General features: G+C 50.4%; 1 protein-coding gene across 3 annotated transcripts; it reads right to left on the reverse strand.

Moving 5' to 3' along the window:
* Nucleotides 1–1,201: 1,201 nt before the first annotated feature.
* Nucleotides 1,202–19,717, reverse strand: LOC116950104 (fructose-bisphosphate aldolase, muscle type). Of its 3 annotated transcripts, none has more exons than XM_032967555.2 (9): nt 19,585–19,717; nt 9,258–9,392; nt 8,015–8,226; nt 7,372–7,426; nt 5,924–6,084; nt 4,438–4,521; nt 4,096–4,270; nt 2,809–3,008; nt 1,202–2,365 (listed from the first exon to the last, which is right to left on the reverse strand). In XM_032967555.2, exons 2-9 carry the CDS (start codon nt 9,367–9,369, stop codon nt 2,270–2,272), a joined length of 1,095 nt encoding a protein of 364 aa, XP_032823446.1. In that variant the 5' UTR covers nt 9,370–9,392; nt 19,585–19,717; the 3' UTR covers nt 1,202–2,269. The 3 variants fall into 3 exon arrangements, with proteins under 3 accessions (XP_032823446.1, XP_032823447.1, XP_032823448.1); XM_032967556.2 differs by lacking the exon at nt 19,585–19,717 and adding an exon at nt 12,670–12,816; XM_032967557.2 differs by lacking the exon at nt 19,585–19,717 and adding an exon at nt 9,854–9,922.
* Between the last annotated feature and the right edge of the window lie 2,341 nt (nt 19,718–22,058).

Here is a 22,058-nt window from a genome sequence, read left to right on the forward strand (position 1 = left end):
ACAACCAAATTCGCCAGTTCGAGGTCACCCCCCCAGCTCAACTCCCACGTGAGACGTTTGCCGCTTGCCTATAGCCCCTAATTGTTGGGCGCTTAAAATGGAAAATGCCGAGACGATATTTCCATTTTTTTTCCATTGGGAGGCCCTCGTGACCTACACAGCGTTGGGAGGCCTTCAACAAGCAGTGACGGTAGAGAAGGGACGAACATGTGTACTGTACACACACAACCCTACATATTTGATACACGTGAGTGTGTGTGCACAGTACCACAATTGGCTTCAGTAGGAAGAGACAAGCGGTTGTTTTTTTTCGTTCGGAACATTGCAATGCTGTGACGTGATTAAACGCTCCAAGCTACCTCCAATTTAGATTATGTGGTTCTCGATTGCCACGCTTGTGAAGGTGAAGGGAGGCGAGGTGAATATACGAGCCGAGAGTGTTGGTGCACACCTGTAATGCGTCGCACACCTGGCCGGTGAGGTGGTAGTATTGCGCAGCACCTGGCCTTCGGAATATTTATCCCCTGCATCCATCCCAGCCTTTTCTCCAGGTACCGAAACCTCTTCGCCCCCCCCCCCCACACGCATGAATGGAAATGGTCAAACATCCCAAGGCAGGGCCCTCCTGAAGCAATGGAACTTGGTGCAGCTTTCCCGGGAGGAATAATTGGCATGATATTCGGTTCCCAAAGATAAACCCTTCAGAAACCCCAGACGCAAACCTTTGTAGGACGAGATTTAAAAAAGGTTCGAATAAAACATTTGGGGGATCCCAATGCCTACATTTCTTCCCCCCCCCATTTCAAAATAATTTATTTTTTACATTGAGCACCCTGTGAAACAAAGGGCATTCCCCCCCAAGCCATTCAACGGGGAGACGACTCATCCAGGAGTGGATTGACAATCGGGGGATGTGTGCACGTAATTGATAATAAAAGGTTGTTTTTGGGTTAGATCGCGCAAGGATAAATGTGTCGTGAACCCGCCGCCACCCGACCAGTAAGGTTTGTCACATAAACAAAACGTGCCCCAGTTAGCCACGACTTCAGCACACCGGGGTGCGTTGCCCACAACGTTTACAAAAGAGTTCCGTGACGTTCCGCTGGATGTAATATTGGTCGCGAAAGCCTGGAATAGCGCCCGCCGTTAACATTCCCTCGCCCTTCGCTCGCGACGACAATAAAACACACCACCCTCAATATCTAAGTCTCCTTTTTATTGTATGCTCATGCTCAGTGCACATCACCTCTTCACAGCACAGACACTGTACATTACATGACCAGCAGTCGCCTGCCACATTCATAAGCCTGGGGAGACGGGTTGAACCCTTGATGTTAATAATCTCTATATAATAAGCAGCAACACCCAACACAACAACAGGTTAAAGACGCTCACGCGCACACACACGCTGACTTTTGGGAGTAGGATAATGCACAAACGTGAAATAACTAGACCCCCGTTAGCATCGGGTGATGGAATAGCTGAAGAGCAATCTATCTATGCATACAAATAATAGTCCACTGGTGCAGTCTAAAGTCACGATAATCATCACCTTTGCGACATTTCTCTTGCCCACTGTTTCTGATAGGCAGTCTACAGTATACGTTGAGAAATTACAGGTCCACCTCATTTAAAATAGTCCTTTCTTACGAACAGCATATGGGGAACCAGGAGTGTTACTCTTTTGGTGGTTACTTTATCTGCTTGCTCAAGAATGGCTACAAGTTGTGTAGATTACAGTAATGTCTGCTGGTACAAGCTCACGAACACACAACCAACACGACCACGATACACGAGACTACACGGTGGCTGGGTTGAGATGCAACACCAGAGCAGACAGCACAGGAAGACGGGGGGGGGGGGGTGCTGCTAGCGCTCAATTGCGGGCGGAACTCTCGATCGTTGGAGCATGTATTGCAATCTCGAAACGCAATATTTTCAAGTACCACTCAAAAAAAACATCGCTGTTTTTGTTCCTGAAACCTCAGCCAGTACACAACGGCACAAGCCAATACCTTGCCAGTACCATTTCAACCATCGGACACACGGCTGGCTTATCGAATGCCAATGGTCGCGTGCTTTTTTTTTTTTTAAGAGCTCCGGTACAATTGAGACGCTAAACAGTTTGCTGCCAAGCCGGCCGCAGGTGGTGGCGGTGGTGGTGGTGGTGACCTCGACAGCAGGCGGCGTCATGCGGGAACCACAGGTGGGCGCCGTTCTCGCGGTCGTGTGCGGAAAGGGGGCGGACGGGGTGGGCCACGCGGCCGCTCTAGTAGGCGTGGTTGGCGACGAACAGAGACTCGCCGGCAGCGGCACCGGAGCCGGCGATGGGCTTGTACTCGCCCTTGGAAGCCTGCCCGTTGATCTGGTGGAGGGGGGGGGGTTACGAAGCACGGCAGGTTAGAAACGTTACGCTGTTAAAGGACATCTTTGTGTTTCAATGTTCCGCGCCTTTGTTTCCAACCCCCACCCCCCCCAATTTATTTCAATCTCAACCGTGACCAGGACCACATGGTAGAGGGTAGGAGGCACTTTCCCACTTGCTCTGCCATTACTAGAGTGATGTCCAGTCACGTGACAGTCATGCCTATATTTTAATTTGAAAAGCTGGGTCATTGACGACCAGGCCGAGACCTTTAACTCGCTGGTTACACAACTTGAGAATCCGGTTCAATCACCGGCATCCAAAACGCAGATTCGAGCCTGGGCTGTCAGCAGCACCAAGGGGCTTTGGCGCCCTGACCTCTGAGGCCATGACATCTCTTCGTTTCACGTTTACGATTCCGCGTCGCCACCGTCGCCTCGCACCTTGGCACGACGCATCAGCTCGTCCTGGGCGGCCTTCAGGTTCTCCTTCTTGCCACCCCAGGCCTTCAGCACGGAGGCCTGCAGGGCGCGGCCGTAGGAGAAGGTCAGCGCCCACGGCTTGATCAGGTGCAGCTTGTTGATGGCGTTCAGGTGGATGGAGGCATCCTCCTCACTCTGTCCTCCGGACAGGAAGGTGATGCCTGTGTCAGGGTGAAGGGGGCAGAGTAGCAGCAGAACACACAGGGAATGAATACTTGGAAATAAAAAAAACAAATCCCACAGCGTACGCCACAGACTCACGTGCTGGATGTTTTTATTACTACGCAGGCTCGGTTCCCAGAGAAGCTCTCAGCACGTGCTAGGAAATGGGCATCACCATGGTGAAAAAGATGCCGTACAACAGTGGAGAGCGGCAAGTTGTAGAAGAGAGTTTTGAAGACCTCAAGTATGTAGTGTGGTGTTGTATGCAGCATAAACTTGTACTCTGAGAAAGGAAGCCATAAGGAGACTAGCAAGTCTGGGGATGATGGTTTTGGCATCAAATGGAGGAAAATCAGTTGGGATGGAGGGAAAGGGTGATGAGGTCCTTTTGGAGCAAGTTTAGGAGGACAAAAGTCTAATTGGAATAATCTAGAAAAGGAAATAGACGCGGATTGGACGAAGTAGTCGTAGGCAGGTGGGGAGTGGCCACGACGAGATGCTGCCTGACGACTGGAAGGAAAGGGGTTCACATACAGTGGGGGTGAAGAAGAAAGCTCAAAGTCGGGACAGGATTGGATAGAATTCGAGCCAAGCACCTTGCCCACTGGACAGAGGACTAAAGTCGAACGGGAAATACTGGGATGCTGTCCTCCCAAGTTTAATTTACAATGCTCTCTGCCCATCGTAGTCTGTCCACCCGTTCCTTTTTCCTTCCACTTTCCTAACACACTTGACAATTTCTCTGGGGGCTTCCCACCCCCCCACCCCACCGCAACTAGCACGTGTCTAAAATACTTTAGTTCCTATCACGGCAAGGTCTAGCTTTTCCACCAACCGCTTGTCCGTGAACTTTCCTACGCTCATTTGGCTGCCCACGGGATTACGCGACAGGTGTCGTCCCAGCAATCGGCATCACAAACGCGGCCAAGCTGCGGTCCGGCGAAGTAAATCATCCCAACCCTTCGCGGTGGGGGAAATCCCGTCCACGAACAACGCCGCCCACCCGGTGCCCACTTTGGGCACGCTTGCGGGGGTGTTGCGAGTGCGCGCGAGCGAGAGGAGCGCCCGGGCATCGGCGAGTCCTACCGGGAACGGCGGGCGGCACGGTGCGGCGCAGGGCGGTCAGGGTGGCCATGCCGACCTGCTCGGGCGTGTACTTGGTGGCGCAGGCGTGGCCGGCGGTCACCATGTTGGGCTTGAGAAGGGTGCCCTCCAGGTACACGTGGTGGTCGCTCAGCGCCTTGTAGGTGGCGGCCAGCACCTGCGGAGATGACGGGAGAGGGGAGGCGCGCGTGCGCGCGGGCACAAACACACCTCTTCAGGCGCCGCGAGGAAGCGTCGGCGGTCTTCCAGGTGGGAAAACGATCTCGACGTGCGTACCTTACTCGCCTACAATTGAATCACCCGGGAGGGTGAGCGTTGGCCTACCTTCTCGGTGATGTACTGGCAGGTCTTCAGGTCATGGTCTCCGTCGGGGAGGATTTCGGGCTCCACGATGGGCACCAGGCCGTTCTGCAGCAAGAAACGGTCGGGGTTACTCGTCGCCGACATTTGTCCGGGTCGGGCGCTGGGCCGAGGTGCAGCGACGGCTCGATCACTTGCAGCAAGCCTCCTTCAGGTCACGAAACAGCCAGATGCGGGGTACCCCCTACGCCAACGGATATTTAATAACCAGCAGTGCGCTACTGCACTCATCAATTCCAAACCCATGTAAAATCGTTGTAAAGCCACTTGCCCGCTTTTGTCAATTCGCTGGCAGAATTCCAGATTTTTTTTTAACTATGAGGCTACCCCTGAAGCCACCTCTATCGGCGCACTCACCAACTTGACATGAAAATGCCCCCTGCTGATCAACTCCCTACCATAAAAAATTAAGTATATTTAGCACAGACACCTCCCCCTGTCGTCTGTGCAGTGTCACGTGAAGTCCGCTGTGGCATAGCCCCAGACCTGCAAACTCGGCAGTGGAAGCATTTGGGCTGTCGCACAAGAAGAAGCTCGCCAAAAATAATCGTGGCCAAGGCGCAAGCCATATGGGCTAAGTTTAGGTTACAGCGTGCAATGGGGGGGGGGGGGGAGGGTTCCATTAAAAACAGCGTTTACAAGACCGTTTTCAAATTGCCAGCTGTCACGTCTACAGAACTGTAGGAAGCACGTACGCTGGATATATAGCTCTTACACAAGCTTATTTACATCAATGCTTCGGTCAGGGGTGGTGTACTCGCAATCGGGAAGCGCGCGAGTTTGAATTCCTGTTCGGGGTCAACTCGGCCCCATCATCCCTACAGGGGTCAAGGAAATTTGACACAACTTTGTTGGCTGCCCTACTTGATTTGTTTAAAGAGGTGGTGGTGCCCTCAATATCAGAGGGACATGGATTTTTTATTTTTTTTTACCAGCGATTGGAGGTGCACCACTCTCCTCCACCCGGTTTGAACGTCTGGGAGAGTCTCGCTTCTTTGAAAATGCAGTCCCCGCATACGCGCTTGCAAACAGGCAGGCGCAGACGCAACTCAACCACGCAGTATTTCATTGAGCTTGTGACAGTCACGGCCACAGGCCAAACTCAGTCCCCAGTCAATCGCTCATTAGCAGTCGGCCGCTTTCTTAGGACTCTCCTCACGCTGCTATTGTTTACTCCCCCCCCCCATGACCTTCAACCATCGATTCCTCCACCCATGTTGAGGACTCTGCCTCGATAAACGCACCGACCCCTTTTCTCTGCTACACCTTCACCCGTGCTTCTTCGCCGCTTGCCCCTTCGCGCGCGGCTTGAGCCTGCGCCCAGCGACCGCGACGAAACAAAACATCCCGGCGCGACAGAGCGCGCGGCAAGGAGAGAACCGGTGTAAAACCACATCGCGCCCCCCGCCCACCACCACCACCACCACCACGGCGAGCCATCGGCACCCACCTGCTGGCAGATGGTGGCATAGCGGGCCAGCACGTTGGCGTTCTCAATGATGGAAAGGTTGGAGGGGGTGTTGGGGGAGATCTTCAGCACGCAGCGCCACTTGGCGAAGTCGGCGCCGTCCTTCTTGTACTGAGCGCAGCGCTCCGCCAGGCCGTCCAGACCTGCCGAGAGAACCCCATGCGTGCGTGAGTGCCATCGCGTGAACGGACGGGCCCCGGCTCCGCGAGATTTCGACGTGGAACTTTCCACCTGCGGAACTCAAAGCGCGGGAAAGATGAAGACGAGTTGCCACGCGCGGGCGTTTTTCACTTTTTGTCCGCACCCCGAGTTTAAATTAGCAGCAGTGGCAGAACTCCCAATCGCAGGGTGAAGATGTGAAAAATCGCAGATGGAAGCAGATTACACCCATCATCATCATCATCACCATCATTACAGGCAATGCTTTGAACCCACAATGGTTAATAATAATGGTGCTGTATATCCAGAAAACACGTCTCAACATTTCAGAATGGTCCTGTGCTTGGCCAGTTGTGCAACTCATGTGTGTTTTGGTTTTATGTGGGAGGAAACCTGTTACCAGAGATAATCAAACACGCAAGAGGAACCACCTCCCCTCGGTCAATGCTGCACACACACAGACCCGATTGATCCCGACCCCCACCCCCCCCACGTTCACCGCTCGCTCGGGGCAAATAATGTAGGTGAGCAGTGCAACCACCGCATGGGCTACCCCCCCCCCCGCCGAGAGGTTTTACGTAATTGGCAGAGTTGGGGGGGCAGGAAAACAATGGGGAAGTGTGGGCACGTGGCCATAGGACTGGCTGAGGCAACTCGGCGACGGAGTCCGCAGCGAGCAACACCCTCGCCAACGTTCACCGCTAACGCTGCCCTGATTGGAGGAAAATGTCAAGCGGGCCCACGTTTTACGCCAATGGCACCTTCTATCAAGCAGCCTGCCTCGCCTAAATGTGCATCGTCACCATCATCCTCATCAGCCATCATCAGCCCACCGATTGATTAAGGTCTCCCCAAAGCAATCGCGGTCTGCAACGTGAGCAGATTAAACGTGTTTTTTTAATGTTTTGCACATCTACAACGCTTTGTCGATCCGCTCCGGGCGAATCCCTCCCTGCTTCACCGCGCCGATCGGCGCGAGGGTTTAGTTGAAGGTCAACGGAGCGCAGACATGGGAACGTAGCGCAGTGGAACAATGCATTTTGCTGCACCTCCCTGTGCTCACTTTAACCGCTAGCCCCGCATCTCATCGCAATGTGCGTTTTCGTGCGCGGTGGTGGCCCATCCAAAACTCTATCCGGCGAGCTTCTGAGGCGGTGCACAGTCCGCGCGATTTGGTCACCGGCTCTCCGTGCTACTGCTGTGCGACAACGTTACGTAGTGACAATTGCTGAGGTTTGCTTGATTTGTAAACCCAGAGGGGGAGCGCTCACCCTGTGTAGTTCCCTCTCCGTTGGTTCCAGCCAGTGGCACCACACCCTTGTCAACCTGTTGTGGGAAGGGGATGGGAGAGGATTCAACACCAAGAACCGGTAAATGTCGATGTGTGCCTGCATGTAGAGTCAACGATAATAAAATATATACGGTCATTCGTCGTAGGCAAACTATTTTTATTTTCTCATGCAGACTTACGCGTGTCAATTTTCTGTTAAAAAGCTGCACTACTGTAGTGCATGAACAGAAAATATTCGTGAAAAATATTAAGGACGCATTACATTCGATCACATCATGTTGTTGAGCTATCATTTGCTTCTGAAAAATAAGTTAATACCTCATTGGGCTTTGCCTGGTAGGATGGGGATGGTTTAGCTTTATTTGTGTTTAGGGGCTTTGTAAATCCGTTCTCGTACTTTGCACTCCTATCGCTGCCTTTGTATTGTTTGTTGTTGTAAAGGTCTTACCCGCCCCTACTGGACATCTGTGAAAAAACGAGCTTTATAGCTCATCGGATTTCTCCGGCATAACTAAACACTCAGATTCAGATATCGCATCGCGTGGCACTGTACGCGTTTGCGTAGCACCGTGGTGCACCGCCGTCGCTGCTGTGCTGCGGCAGCAAGGAGAGACGGCCCCCACCTTGATGCCGACGAGGATGCCATTGTCCTTGACGAGCTTGACGAAGGGCACGCCGCTGTCCGACTTCTGGTACAACGTCTCGTGGAAGAAGATAATACCCCCGATGGACTCCTTGATGCTGGGGTCGGTGGTGAAGAGCAGCTGGCGGTAGAAGCGGCGGTGCTCGTCGGTGTTCTCCAGTCCAATCTGGGTCAGCCGCTTTCCCATGGTGCCTTGGGGGGAGAGAGGGAAGGCACCGGTTTAAATCGCTCGTCAGCCAGACACCATCCCAGGGCGCTTTCAGGCGCGCTTCCGCGGCCGTCTGGAACGCTCGTACCTTCCGATGTTAGGGAGCCACCGGAGCGATGCACTTTTAAATCATCATCTAGATTGCCAAACTCATTTCTTTAGAGCTGCTTTTTGTGTCTAGTTTGTTGTCCTTCCCCCGCGCCTCCCATTAGCACGGTTGGCTACGTATGGTGCGAAAGAAGTTCAACATACATAACATCTCGAATGCGTCCCATCCAAGAAACCAAGCGGGAGTTGTGCCGGGCTTTGTACTTGAGATGAAAAAGTGGCTGAGAATACTCTATGTTGTGTTGGCTTGGGCTAAGCGCCAGGCCGGAGACAGAGAAGCAGGCCTGAGATAGAGGTAATTCGAAGTGGCGAGTTGGGAAATGAACACTGCGGAGTAGACATGAACATGGCCCAGGGCGAGGAGGAGTAGAGGACCAGCAAGGGAGATCCCAGCAATGAGAATTAGGCCTGGACTGTGAGATGGCAAGCAGATGGCAGTACAACAATAGATTATTTGACCTATCTGGGTGGAGCTTAGAGGTGTTACCACTTTGTTAGGTCTGGGCTCTCTCCACCAAACATAGGTCAGGTCGTCTCCCACAGATCAACCGTGAACAGTATTGGCCCACCATCTGAATGCAGCACGGCCTCGAGGCTTTCCTGGGTAAAGGATACGACTTTCACCGGTAGGCTCAAGCCCGCCATTTCAGAAGTGGGCGACAGGCAGCTCAGGGACCAAGTCAGACCATCTTAGCTCAGGGGACTAAGATGTTCACAGTGACGGACAAATTATCATTTGAGGGCCCTTTTCATAGCGGCAGGCATCATGTGGCCGCGGGCCATTTGTAAGGAAGCCAGTCGCGAGCCGTACACGGGCATGCCATAGGTTTCCGACCCCCCCCCCCCCCTGCAATTAAATAATTAAAAACAATTTTGGACAGCGCCAGCAATCGTCGACTTCGCTTACCAACAGACTCATCAGCGGCGAGGATTCCCTTGCCGGAAGCCACGATGCGCTGGGCAATGTCTGCCAGCTCCTTCTTCTGGTCCGGGGTGAGCGCCGGGAAGTGAGGAGACATATTTGCTGTTGGTTACGGGTGATCTGCAGAGAGCACACACGCACACACACACGGACGGGTTCACCGGTTAGGATCACGCGAAAACCTCAACACTGCCTCCCCTTAATCCTACCGCTAGATGACGCAAGCGTCGCGTCCTTCACGGGCAGACTTCACCACCATCTTTGGCGTGAGGTCCTCCGACGACGTCTTTGCCATAATTCTGGGGCACGCACCACTCTGACGCCCGCCCGTCTGGGAAACTCGCCATCCTCCAGTCGTCCACGTGTGTCCCACTAAACTCGAATGCCCCCCCCCGGGCCCCCCCCCCCTTTCCTGAATACTGTACATCTACAAAACAGTTATCGCAAATACTGGAACAACGTGTTTTATATAAGTATAAAAACCGCGGCAGTCTAACCCAGGACAAATGAAATCCCCCATCCGATCTTAACATTTCAAACAAAATACTTATCATGATAATTTAATCTAAAAAAAAACTTACGCCAATTCTCAAACAGAACTGTGAGCAAATGACTCGTTGGAAATTGCATAAGGCACAGCGCCTGCCCTATCGCGGATGCAAAACGTTTGTGGTCGTAAATAATGTATGAATGAGTCGCCAAGCAACGGTACAGTGCATTCTTGTTAAAGACCCCTCCCAAAAGGGAGCTGTTACTTCCAACCCCTGTCAAAGTCTACCTTGCCCCCCTTTTTTGTTTTACAGCGCACCAACAATGATTCTGGCTGTCGTCTGATGAAGCTAGTTGTAATTACTGGCGAAACGTCGAACTCACGATTGTAAATGTTGTGGGCTTTGCTCTACCAACACACCGGTGTGCTGTACTAGTGACGAATTGGCACCTTTTGTTTACGTGGCAAACCTTACTAATTGGCTCCGTCGGATTTAACGACAGATATATTTACAAGATCTAACCCAAAAAAAACTATTACGAATTAACCCCGTCTGCCAATTGCTGCTAATAGATTTCATTTTTGGAGGTGCTCCCCTTTCAAAAGTAGAATTATTTTTAATCAATCAGCTCCGATCTGATTGTAACGTTTAATTGATTAATTCGTGTGTCGTGGAATCTTGAGTAAAATATATTTAAACTAAACAATTAATTTCATTTTATCAGGTAGGGCCCACTGAGTCATACAGCTCTTTTTCAGAAGCGACCGGGCCACAAATGATAGCTCAACGAAGTGGCTTGGTCACGTGGAAATTTACAGCAGCCAAATACTCCAAACCCATGTTTCTAAATGTGGAGGGGAAAACCGGAGGACCCGGAGAAAAATCCACGCGACCACGAGGAGAGACACACAGACTCCAAATTCACAAGCGGGTGTCACAGGGTCGGGATCGAACCCACGACCTCCTGTTCACGAACACATCCATCCAGGATGTGCTGTGGTCGAGATCTCGAGTCGAATTTGGAAATTGTCAACTCGTACCCATCTTGGGGGTCAATAAAAGGATTATTGTACCATATATATTTTAAACACGTATGCTTTTCACGACCAATATTGTTAGAATCCAGAAGAGATGTTTGGGTCAATATGCCAATGTGTATCGTTTACCCTCCTCCAACATATCTAACAGCATGTATTTATATTCTTGGTTCTTTCGGTAAAGTCACGTAGAAGGAAAACAACGACTGCGGTTGAAACGTCGTGAGAATTTTATTGTTTTATATTTTTATTATTTTATTGTTTCCCTTCTACGTGACTTTACCGAAAGAACCAAGAATATGAATCCCTGCAGTCACGAAAGCTTTCAATCAAAATCATGTATTTAGTAATCCAACATAATTTATTTTAATACATTAACCTCAAGGCATCATCATTACACCCTGCTCTCTTGTGGGGGCAGGACATTTAATGGTATCACATCACTTATTCAAGGCCCAAGACAGCAGGGAAATGTTTCACAATGACGTCAATGGTCTGATGATACTGGTTTATAACTATGGGCAAAACGTCGTTGCACCAATCGTGAAATGTTGCGGATTGCCCTTCAACACACCGGTGTGCTGAAGCGACAGTAGATTGCGACATCAGTTTGCGTAACAACTTCATTTAAATTGCCCGTGTTTGGGTGGCGGGATGGGTGTACGGACACACGCATTGGCATTGCTCTCACCTCGGCAATCGCACCCCAAAAATGCAGTTAGGAATCACAATTACCACCCGCAAACACTTGTTGACTTACTCCTTTGGAAGATGCTAACCCCCATAAAACGAGAACGTGGAATTTCCACGAACGGACGAGCCACTGCCAGCGTGTACGGATGAGCGATGCCCATTACGTTACGCGTCAATTTAACATTAGCCCCACTTGGCGCACGCAAACAACATCGTGATCATATGCGGCGGCAACTAGGGAAGCAAAAAGCAAGCCTCGCTCTAATCTACCGCATCCCAAGTAAACCCCGAGGGCCATCTCTATCACCCGATGACGACATCCGGGTTAAGACTGCAGAGGAAGCGAAGTGGTGCGTCACCGCACTCACCGCAGTGTGACGACGCGTTTCGTCAGGAGCGTTCGGGCCAGGCAAAACGGGGCTCGAAATTCTTTCAAACGGAACTATTTTGCAATCGTCGCTTTTTTCCCCACACGGGCTGTGAGAGCTTTTTTATACCAAGGAATAAAAAAAACGACTCTAAAGAGGGATGTCGCATTCGGAGCCACATTAATGTTTAAAAAAAAATATTTCAAGCCAGGCTTGGGAATTATTGTCACTGCGAGTCTGCGCCATCCGCTCGCTGTCAGCCTGCACACAGGTATAGACTCATTGCGCAGTTTGCTTATTCACGGTATACAACCTTGTACCATTTACCGCCGACTTCCATATGCCATCATATATTAGCGACCGAGCAAAAAGTGGCAAAATATATATTGCGAAAGCGTACCGTTCTCAATTTCTATTTGCCATTCCTCTTAGAAGAGTCTTACATTACCATATCCTGACGTTCAAACGTAATTATATTTCCGGATTTTTTTTCCACTAATTATTTCCTTAACACCTATTATAACGAGCGTCTTATTGTATATAAAACGTGCAACATTTAAACACCATTCTCGTTAAATGTCATCAATAAGAATAAGGGCGTTTTAAAACTTGCTTCGAGAATAAGAACCCAGCATATAAAATATATATATATTTATAGCGACCAAATAAAGCTGCCAACGGTCGTGCAAAAATCACCGTCGGAAACTGTGATATAAAAATTAAAACACAAAATAACACACCGGCAAGCAAAACAAGTCCTCCCACGAAGTCAATTATTTCACACATTCTCACAATTCACGTGGCTCACCTGTACGAGAATTCAAAAAGACTTTGCCACAATAGCAGCAGACCCTGGTACCCGGTGTGGCTCGCTTTGACAATAAAAAAAGCCCGCAGACGTATTTCTGGGTCATTAAAAAAACCGGGCGGGTTTGGCAAGATGCGTCACGATTTCCCTCCCCCCCTCCTTCCTCCTCCTCCCTCCTCCTCCGCATCCTCCCCATCCCTTCCCCACCCCTCGGGCTCCCTCCTCCCAGCTCCACCACCCCACCCTGGCCGCAGCGACGTGCGGACGACGCTACCCAACATGTCGGCCGCCTCTCAAGGTCACAGTGTCCGTCTGTGCGTCCAAGCCAGGGCCTGAAAGTCTCGACGTGAGCTTCCCTGGCCAGAGGCGCCTTCTCTCTGGCCCGCTACCGATCAAGTCGCCCCACGCACCACCACCACACACACACACATCACTGCTGTGCCACACAGATTCCTGCTTGGCTTACTTGGCGATGGCCAGGGCCGACCCTTTGACCCCTCCAACGCTCACGCCAATTTCGCTTTAACCCAATGACGCAACCACATTCAGCCAGCGATTCCATGGCAGAACGATTCTGCGCATTTTTTTTGCAATGTGCATTAGGCAATGAAACAACTACATATTGTGGACTTTTTAAAATATATAATGCATTCGTGAATATAATTGTGTTATTGCACGAATACAGTTGTGTAAACGAATGCAACAAACATTTGTAGGGGAATTCATAGTGCCACTTATGTAACAAAATATAAAAGGAAAGCAATACAAATGTGTAATATTGTACAAGGACACATAAATATAACATTGTAAATCGATAATAAAAACTCAACAGTAGTTTGCAAGGACTTGGGAAATAATTATATTACCAAATACGAGCGTTTATATCAGAGATTCTAACATTTATTTTGCTTATATAACTGCAAATACTGCATACATTCAAAAATGACGTTGTACAGCCAGAAATATAATGCCATGTAATTATTGCGACCAGTCTGGCTGTTGCATTCGCATGCACAATTGTTGCATGATATCACAAGTGGTCAGGAATCGGGGCGTGTCTTTCTTTAGTCGCAGCCACCTTATCAAAAAAAAGGCCTCACCGGAGAGAGGGCTCTGCGTAGGAGCTAATAATAAGTGCCGCAGTGGCACTATCGGCACCCACGCCGCATTCCCAACAAGGGCACCTCCTGGCACGAAAATGCACCGCTGATGGACAACCCTGGCACAAATGTGCGCACTTTCTGGAACACGGCGTTCGATGGTGCTGGGGTGGGCACGTAAAGCAGCGAGGCACTTGCCACCCTCCCCAAGGCCACGGCTCTCACTGCAATAATTTCTACCGCTGAATTTTTCATGGCTTTTTAATGGAACGAGGGGAAATGACGACTCAATGGTTGGCCTCGATCCGGGTACAGTGAATTGACAATGAGATCGCATGCAGCGCGGCAAGGTTAAGCTTCTGTCCTTCACAGCAACCGCTCAGCAGGTGCCAATGCAGGCGGGAAGAAAAAAAAACGAATGTCCATACACAGATGAACGGTGGTGGTTCATCCGTTTATTTGAGCTCCCACCAGTCCATTAAAGATGTTATTAATCTAAAAGCACACCAATGGGTACGTTGTCACGTTCTGTTATAGTGTGTATTTAAAAGGGGCAGTTGTAAACTTCACTCGCATTAAAACTGGCAAAAAAATAGGTTAAACGAGGCTGCGAGGCATTGAATGTTTCCCGACAAAGATTAAGGGAGGCGAGACTGTCAGCGGCTGCAGAACAGGTTTGGAATAAAATCCACTCGGGGTGGTGTTGCTGCTGCTTGCTGGGCATAGATGGAAACCGCAAATAGCGAAAAAGAATGTTTTCCTCAAAGCCACCGCCTATGAAAACTTCTGCACAAGGGCAGCACACGCGCCATGCAGCTCCTGCATTTTCTACAATAAAACAACTGCTATGATCTATGACGGACACATGCAATAAGACAGCTGTCAGCAAGCATCGGGAAAAGGTTTACAGTTTGGCACGCGGGTTTAAAACCTGAAATCTGACGCCCCCCCCCCCCTCCGGAAGCTTCGATAGTCGAGATCCTTGACATTTAGTTTTAGCAAGAGGCTGCATTGCTGCTAAAGGGCAGCCGGCAGGCTCAAGTAACAGTGGTCGTATTTATAGCAAAAAAGGTTTGAGTTTCGTGGCCACCAGGGAGGTCGTGGCGTGGGCGATAAACACTCCAGGGAGCGGGAACACCCTCGAACAAGTGTAGATTGGCGGCGAGGGGGACCGACAGGAGAATTGCCAATAGCCGAGAAGATATTGCACATTGCCTGATCCCTTAGCGGGCAGCCCAGCAAGCAATCTCTCAGTGGTTTCTATAAATAAACTTTCAATCACAATGAGGCTTCACATTTTGCCCGTGGTTTTTCTGCACTGTTCACGGGATGAGTGATCATCCCGCCTCCAGTGTCAATAAAATATTTCGTCAATTAAAAAAAACGTGTTTAGAAAGAATTAACGAGCAGTTTGTGCGCATGTAAAAGAAAAATCATCCTGTACGTTTCCCCGACAATGACATCACCCACCCATGTGACAAACACCGTTGAGTTTGGGAAAACTAAACTGCGTACGTGCCAACGATGCAAGGCCAATCAATGGCTCTAACAGCCTGAATGAGATATTGGATTTCCATGCATGGGTGAGTGCTCGGCCCTTTTCATGCGAAAAGGACACCAAGGATGTGGGATTCTTTTTGGTGCAGTCGCATTGACAATGCAACAAGTAGTCGTGAAAGAGCGATTTTGAAGATTAAATGTCCACTAGAATGCCTAACACTGCATTCATATTGTGGGGACTGTAATTTGAAAATAATCACATCCCACAGCTCCAAACCTCCTGTTGGGCTGCATGGATATTCTCATGTTGCTAGGCAATATTTAAGCTAATCCCAGACAACCTAATTAGAATCGACTTTTACACACTCCAAGGCAAACTCCAAGGCAATTCTAACCAGTGGGCTGTGCCAATATTAGGACAAATATAAATTTGGGGTTTCTTTAGCCCGTTTCAAACTATCAAATCCAATCGGATTGCATTTTGCGAGCTGCTGAGCATTGCCGCGCTCGACTCGGGCAAATGAGTACAGTGCAGGAAAATATAATCCCGTCCATTGGATCGTCCTCCACTCACATTGCCTGCTGCGTCATAACATTCTAAAACCCACCTGAAATGTTACACACGGGGTGTGTCTGATTAAATATGGAGGGAGGCAGGGCATTAGCCACTTATAATGAAATGTCTATTTGCCTTTGGGCTTCTTGTACCCAGGAGATGCAGCCTACTTTCGCGTTCAAATAACCCAATCACGTGCACCACCTCCACGCCTCCCCCGCCACCGAGTCGGAAGGCCCCAAACTGCCTGGCACTTTCCAGCGACTGCTGCAGTGCGGTGCAGCGGCAGTGCGTGGTTAACCCCTTGGCGGCCTCGCGCCCCAACCTTCCTTGCCTCGCACTCTCAGAAAAGGATGGGGGGGGCAGGGAGAGTGGTGATGGGCGCCGCGGGAGAAAAAAAAATCCACACGCGTTAAACATTCAAAAGAATTTGGGGTTTTTTTTAGCAAAGAGGTCATTACAGTATGGTTTTTAAACAATGGTGCACCCACAGCCGAGCTGCATTAGGCTGGAGCTTTTATTTATTCATGCAATTTTTTTGTTTTAAATCACTCAATGTCGGTGGAAATATGTACGTCACAATGGACAGCTCGACCTTGGCCAGCGGTTGTGGCAGCCGCTGCTGCTTGCCTGGGTTCAGTGGAGGGTGTGGAAAGGTGATTGGGGTCGAGGAAGGGGGGGTCGAGTGACCGGTGTTTGGTGAGTGGAAGGCCGAGTGACCAGGGGTGAACGAGTGTTAGACGAATGTGACCTGGGTGAGTTCGTAGGTCAGCGAGAGCGCATATCGAAAGGATGCCATGGGGGAGATTAGGCTTCGCGTAAAATGGTGGCTGGTGAGTGTCCGTGGCTGAATGACAATGAGTTCGTTACCCCCGAGAGATTGGGTGGAAAATCAGTAAGAGGATCGATGGGTGCATACGAGGAGAAGAATAAAGAGTTGAGATTATGATTAACAGGATGGCTGGTGAGTAGGGCAGTGCGTCAGCAGCATTTCATGGTTTATATTGCCACAGCCGCCTGTTACATATTTTTTTTCACATACAATCCAACGAATAATGTTGCCTTGTGCAAAGTTGATCATTTAAAAAAAAACACGCAATCGTGTGCAGTGTGAGCCCCAACTCGCAAATGTGAAAATGACTCACTTTCCTGGCCGGTGCCCGTGGCGACCAGAGTTCGATTCCCGGATAGGGCGAACATGAGCGGCGAGCGACCTCTAAACTGGTCTCTGGGTCGACCCCTCCAGCAACCCAAGCACGCCACCATGATTGTTACGTTTGGTTAAACAACCCACACGACCGACGCAACCTTGAGAGGAGGCCTTTATCCAAGAGTTAACTGTTAGGGCTCAAATTTACGTATACATCGCCACAATGAAATACTGTTCTTACGGTCTAACGAAATCCTTCCCTTTTTTTCGCTACCCAAGGCATCCATTGAGAGAGATAAACGACTCTCAAATGGGATTTAATATGGACATCTGGCGGGGAAGAGCTTCATAGCTCATCGGATTCCTCCAGTATAAAGATCAATATTCTCATCAATGATGAATGGCTCGGTGGAAGAAGGGTCAAATGAATGTGACGTGTTGTCGCGAGGCAAGATGGTGGGTTGGTGGTGATGGTGATGGCACTGCTGCTCAGTGAGAAGGGAAAAGGGGAGGAGAACGCCACGCGTGAGCAATCCTGGGTGGAGACGCGTGGAACGTGCACACGAGATGGAGTGCGGTGGCTACAGAGATTAGCCGATGGGAGCATGACTGACAAAATGCCGCTCGTGTGCGGATGGCGACACCGTTGGGCGGATGTGGATGATTCATAACGGCCGAGGAGGGAGGAGGAGGATGATGATGAAGAAGTATTCTGGGTGGACGTGAGCAATCTGTAGGTTCGTATGCCGGGCTGGGGAGAGAGAGAGATGGGGGGTCACACTGGTGGTGTGTTGCTGGGTGTATGGTGGAGTGCCACTGCTGGACGACTCATGCGGTATTTGCTGGTGGGTGATGGTTTCTGTGGGCGCCTGGTGTGGCTTTACGGTCTGGTGAAGGTGCATTCTGAAAGTCAGGGGGGATAGCGATCGAGTGCTGGGTTGACGGTGGGTTGGTTTGTCTATATGCTGTCGATATATCGCGTGCCAGTGTTGAGTACGCGTGGTTGCTGGTGTGTATATGGGGTTGACAGCGAAATCGCTGCGTAGTAAGTCAATGTATTTGTATATTCTCCATGCTGGACGAGTGGTTTTTAGGTCAATGCATGCGTCTTGTATGGGCCTATACTGGTGGACAAGGTGTGCAGTACAACAATGAATATCGCTGCATCACCTACAACATGATAATGGTATGCATCGCGGTGCTCGGCTCAAGCTCTCTCATCCCCTCCCCGAGATGTGACGATATCAGCGCACTGCGGCTGATCTTATCACAGGCTTGTACATCTCTATGTGTGTGTGCTTCAACTCCGTGTGTGTGTGTGCTGACACGTGTGTACAACCGTATGAATGCATGACGGCTTTCGCTCAGTGGACCGCGTTCTAGTCACGGTCGTGCCCGGCTTACGAATGCAAATCGTCGACTCCCCCACCCCCCCCCCCCCCCATCTTTCAGCCCCCCTCTAACCCCCCATAACCACCATCTCGGACAAAGACCTCGCAGAGCCATAATAACAACCACCTCGCACGGCTAAACCTCAACTCACCACGCTAGTGGAGGTGGGGATAGCGGCATACACTGGACACAGCTTCTATCGGAACGACCTTACCCCCCCCCAACACACACACAGCCCCCCTAAGTGAAGTCGAAGGTCCGTGTCAACGTCCCCGTCGAAGGAGCCGCACCTCGAACGTCGACGTTGCGCGCACGTCGATTCGACGAGCTCTGTTCTCCCGACACGAAGCCGCCAGCTCCGCCAAGTAACACACCACCACCACCCACCCACCCCCCAACTATCACACATCAATAATAATTTGACGGCAACACAACATTTAGTCTTGTCACAAACGTAGGCGGATCATGCAACTCGCTCACGAGGCGTTTTAAAACACACACGATGGAGTAAATACGGTGTGCGTGCATATATGCGCAAAGGCTCGTATCTGAACGAACCAAAATTAATATATTATCATTGTTCCATAAACGCCCTCGCCATTTCGCGCGACTTGTAAATTGTGCCGCGCGAGTGCGGAAAATGGACAAATCGTGGCTCGGGAGAGACAAAGGCGCGCGGGGAGCGTCTCAATGTGCGCGCACGCCACGGCGCCGCGTGCTTCTCTCGAGCCGCTTCAACATCTGGCAGCGGACACGGGAGACTGCTGCGTTGTTGATGGCTACGATGATGGTGGTGGTGGTGACGGGTGGTGGCGGTGATGATGATTGCGGTGGTGGTGACGGGTGGTGGTGACGGGTGATGATGATTGTGGTGGTGACGGGTAGTGGTGGTGATGATGATTGTGGTGGTGACGGGTGATGATGATGGTGACGGGTGATGATGATTGTGGTGGTGATGGGTGGTGGCGATGATGATGGTGGTGACGGGTGGTTGGTGGTGGTGATGATGATGGTGACGGGTGGTTGGTGGTGGTGGTGATGATGATGGTGGTGACGGGTGGTTGGTGGTGGTGGCGATGATCATGACGGTGGTGACGGGTGGTTGGTGGTGGTGATGATGATTGTGGTGGTGACGGGTGGTTGGTGGTGATGATGGTGGTGGTGACGGGTGGTTGTTGGTGGTGGTGATGATGATGACTGCTGCAACCGCGACTCACGTGCAGGAGGAGGAAGAAGAAAGAGCTGATGCACACACGACTGGACGGGGCCGCCGAGTAAAGAAACCCCTCTCACCACGCACCCTTATATACCCTCGTGTGACGTCAAAGCCCCCCCCCCCCCACGACGCACTACCTCGCACCCATTGGTCCACCACCATGAAGGCACGTGGCCTACGCCTGGCGCAGTGTGGGAGAGTGGGGAGAGATGGGGGGGGGGTGAAGGGGGGGGTCACGTGACACCCCCCTCAATGCCCCCCCCCAGTTGGAGCGGCATGGTTACGTGATCGAGAGTGATTAGATCGCTATCGAGTTAAAGATGTTACAAACGGATGTAACATCCGTCTGTAGCGCGTCGAGATACAAGTTGAAGTGCCCCACCACCCATATAACATTTCCCAACATCCCCCACTCACTCACTGCTGGAGATCTGTTTAAAACAACAACAAAAAAGAGCTTTGTTGCTCATCGGATTTATCCAGGATGAAGATTCTGATTCTGACCCTGAGCCCCACACCCCAGCCACACCACAGCTGCCCCCTTCTCGCCCGTCTCACCCACCCACCCCACCCCCCCCCCCCGACTCCTTCCCACGGCCGCCCTCCCACGCACCCCCGAATGTATGGAATGATACAACAAAAAATGTATGGGAAAACTTAAGAGAGAAATTTGAGGAAAGTGGACGGGGAAAAGGGGAGCAAAGGGTCAGGAGAGATGAGCGTAGGGAGGAAGAGGCTGAATCGGGGCCTTGTAACGCTGCAGCACGGAGGAGGAGCAGCAGCAGCTTCGTGTGTTTTCAAAGGGGGCAGGGAGAGGGCTTCAGAGTGGGGGTGGCCACACACAAGCCGTATGGATCAGTGAACACTCCTATTATCCGTGCATCTATTGATCTATTCATATTGCCCGCACTTATTCGCGGATAACATGTATATTCCAGAGGTGAAGCCAATAAAAAAACACGTTTTCCTATTATCTACATTTATCTACGGAGTATTCCAGGAGTAGCAGACCCATAACCCACCACACCATGGGCTATGAGATGTTAACTACCTAGCCTGGTACACAGGAGGTCGTGGGATCGATTCCGACCTGGACGCCTGCTGTAATATTTGAAGTGTGCATGTCTCTTTCTCTCTCCAACGTCCTTCATGGAGTGTATCATTTCAGCAGCGTTGTTTCAAGACAAGCAACGCTCTGGACCGGTTTTGACATATGTACAGTGTCTCATCAACAGTGTGTCAAAGCCTTCAATAATCAAAAATGTTTTAAGAAATACACAAATTTGTATTAAAAAGTCAAATTATAAAGTGTTGCTGACGAATTGCATTATGGGTATAAAAGTTTAAATTTGACAAAATGTTTATTTGAGTGCTATCTGTATCACTGTATGGATCACCGAACTGGATTCTAACTAAGTGGGTATTTTTTTTAAACCTGTTTACATTTGAGCAAAGGAGTCTGAGACCGATGCTAGGATATTTGTAACAAAATAGGATAAACAATGTGGAAGTCCAGAAGAGAATGTCATAGTTAAGTGGTGTAGATATCATTGGGCAAAACGCTTTCACTGGGGAGGATGTGTGCAGGATGGAGGAGGAGGACCAATTTGCCGAGACGAGAATTGGAATTAACTCCAGCAGTCTGGTGACCAAGGGGAAGACCTATGAGCAGATGGTGTGATACTGTTAGGGCAACTCTTGGAGGTTGCTTGTCTCATTTGGGGTAGCTGCAGGAACTGGCAAAGGGTATGAAAGTGTTGGCAATGAGGCATGGTGGTAGGAACACTTTTGGCCATGATGACATCTTGATCATCACTGCACTGTACTCCAACGTCTATGCTTCACGACCTTCGTGAACCCCACACTGACCAGCGTGGAGACGCATGGTCAAACAACCCCTGTGACCGACACGGCTGGGGAAGAGATCACATGCAGCAGTGGAGATGATATGCCGAGTCAACAACCGAAACACGATTTAAACACATGCCCTTTCATTTGGACGTTAAACACTCTGGCCACATTGCTCGCCAGCCAGTCGCTATACATAGGTGTGGCTATTTCTATTTATACGCTCCTGTGGCTGATGTATGCTGGGCAGTGTTACTATGTTCCACAGCTGCCAGCTGCCCTCATTTCACGGGGCCTTCTCCATTTTTTGGGGGTGAATGCTCCATGTCCTGGACTGGCGCCACGGTGGCGAAATGTTAACCACCTCGCTTGGTATACAGGAGGTCGTGGATTCGGCCTTGACCCTGACGCCTGCTGTTGTATATTTGGAGTTTGCATGTTCTCCCCGTGATCGTGTGGATTTTTCTACGGGTCCTCCGGGTTTTCCTTCCACATTTTGAAACATGCGTTTAGAGTATTTGGCTGCTATACATTTCCACGCAATAAGCCACTTCGTTGAGTTATCATTTGTGGCCAGGTCGCTTCTAAATATAGCTCTATAGCTCAGTGGGCCTTACCTGGTAATAT

This window comes from Petromyzon marinus, chromosome 38 (assembly GCF_048934315.1).
Source record: "Petromyzon marinus isolate PM22_M1 ecotype Great Lakes invasive population chromosome 38, UKy_Petmar_22M1.pri1.0, whole genome shotgun sequence".
Lineage (NCBI taxonomy): Eukaryota > Metazoa > Chordata > Hyperoartia > Petromyzontiformes > Petromyzontidae > Petromyzon > Petromyzon marinus.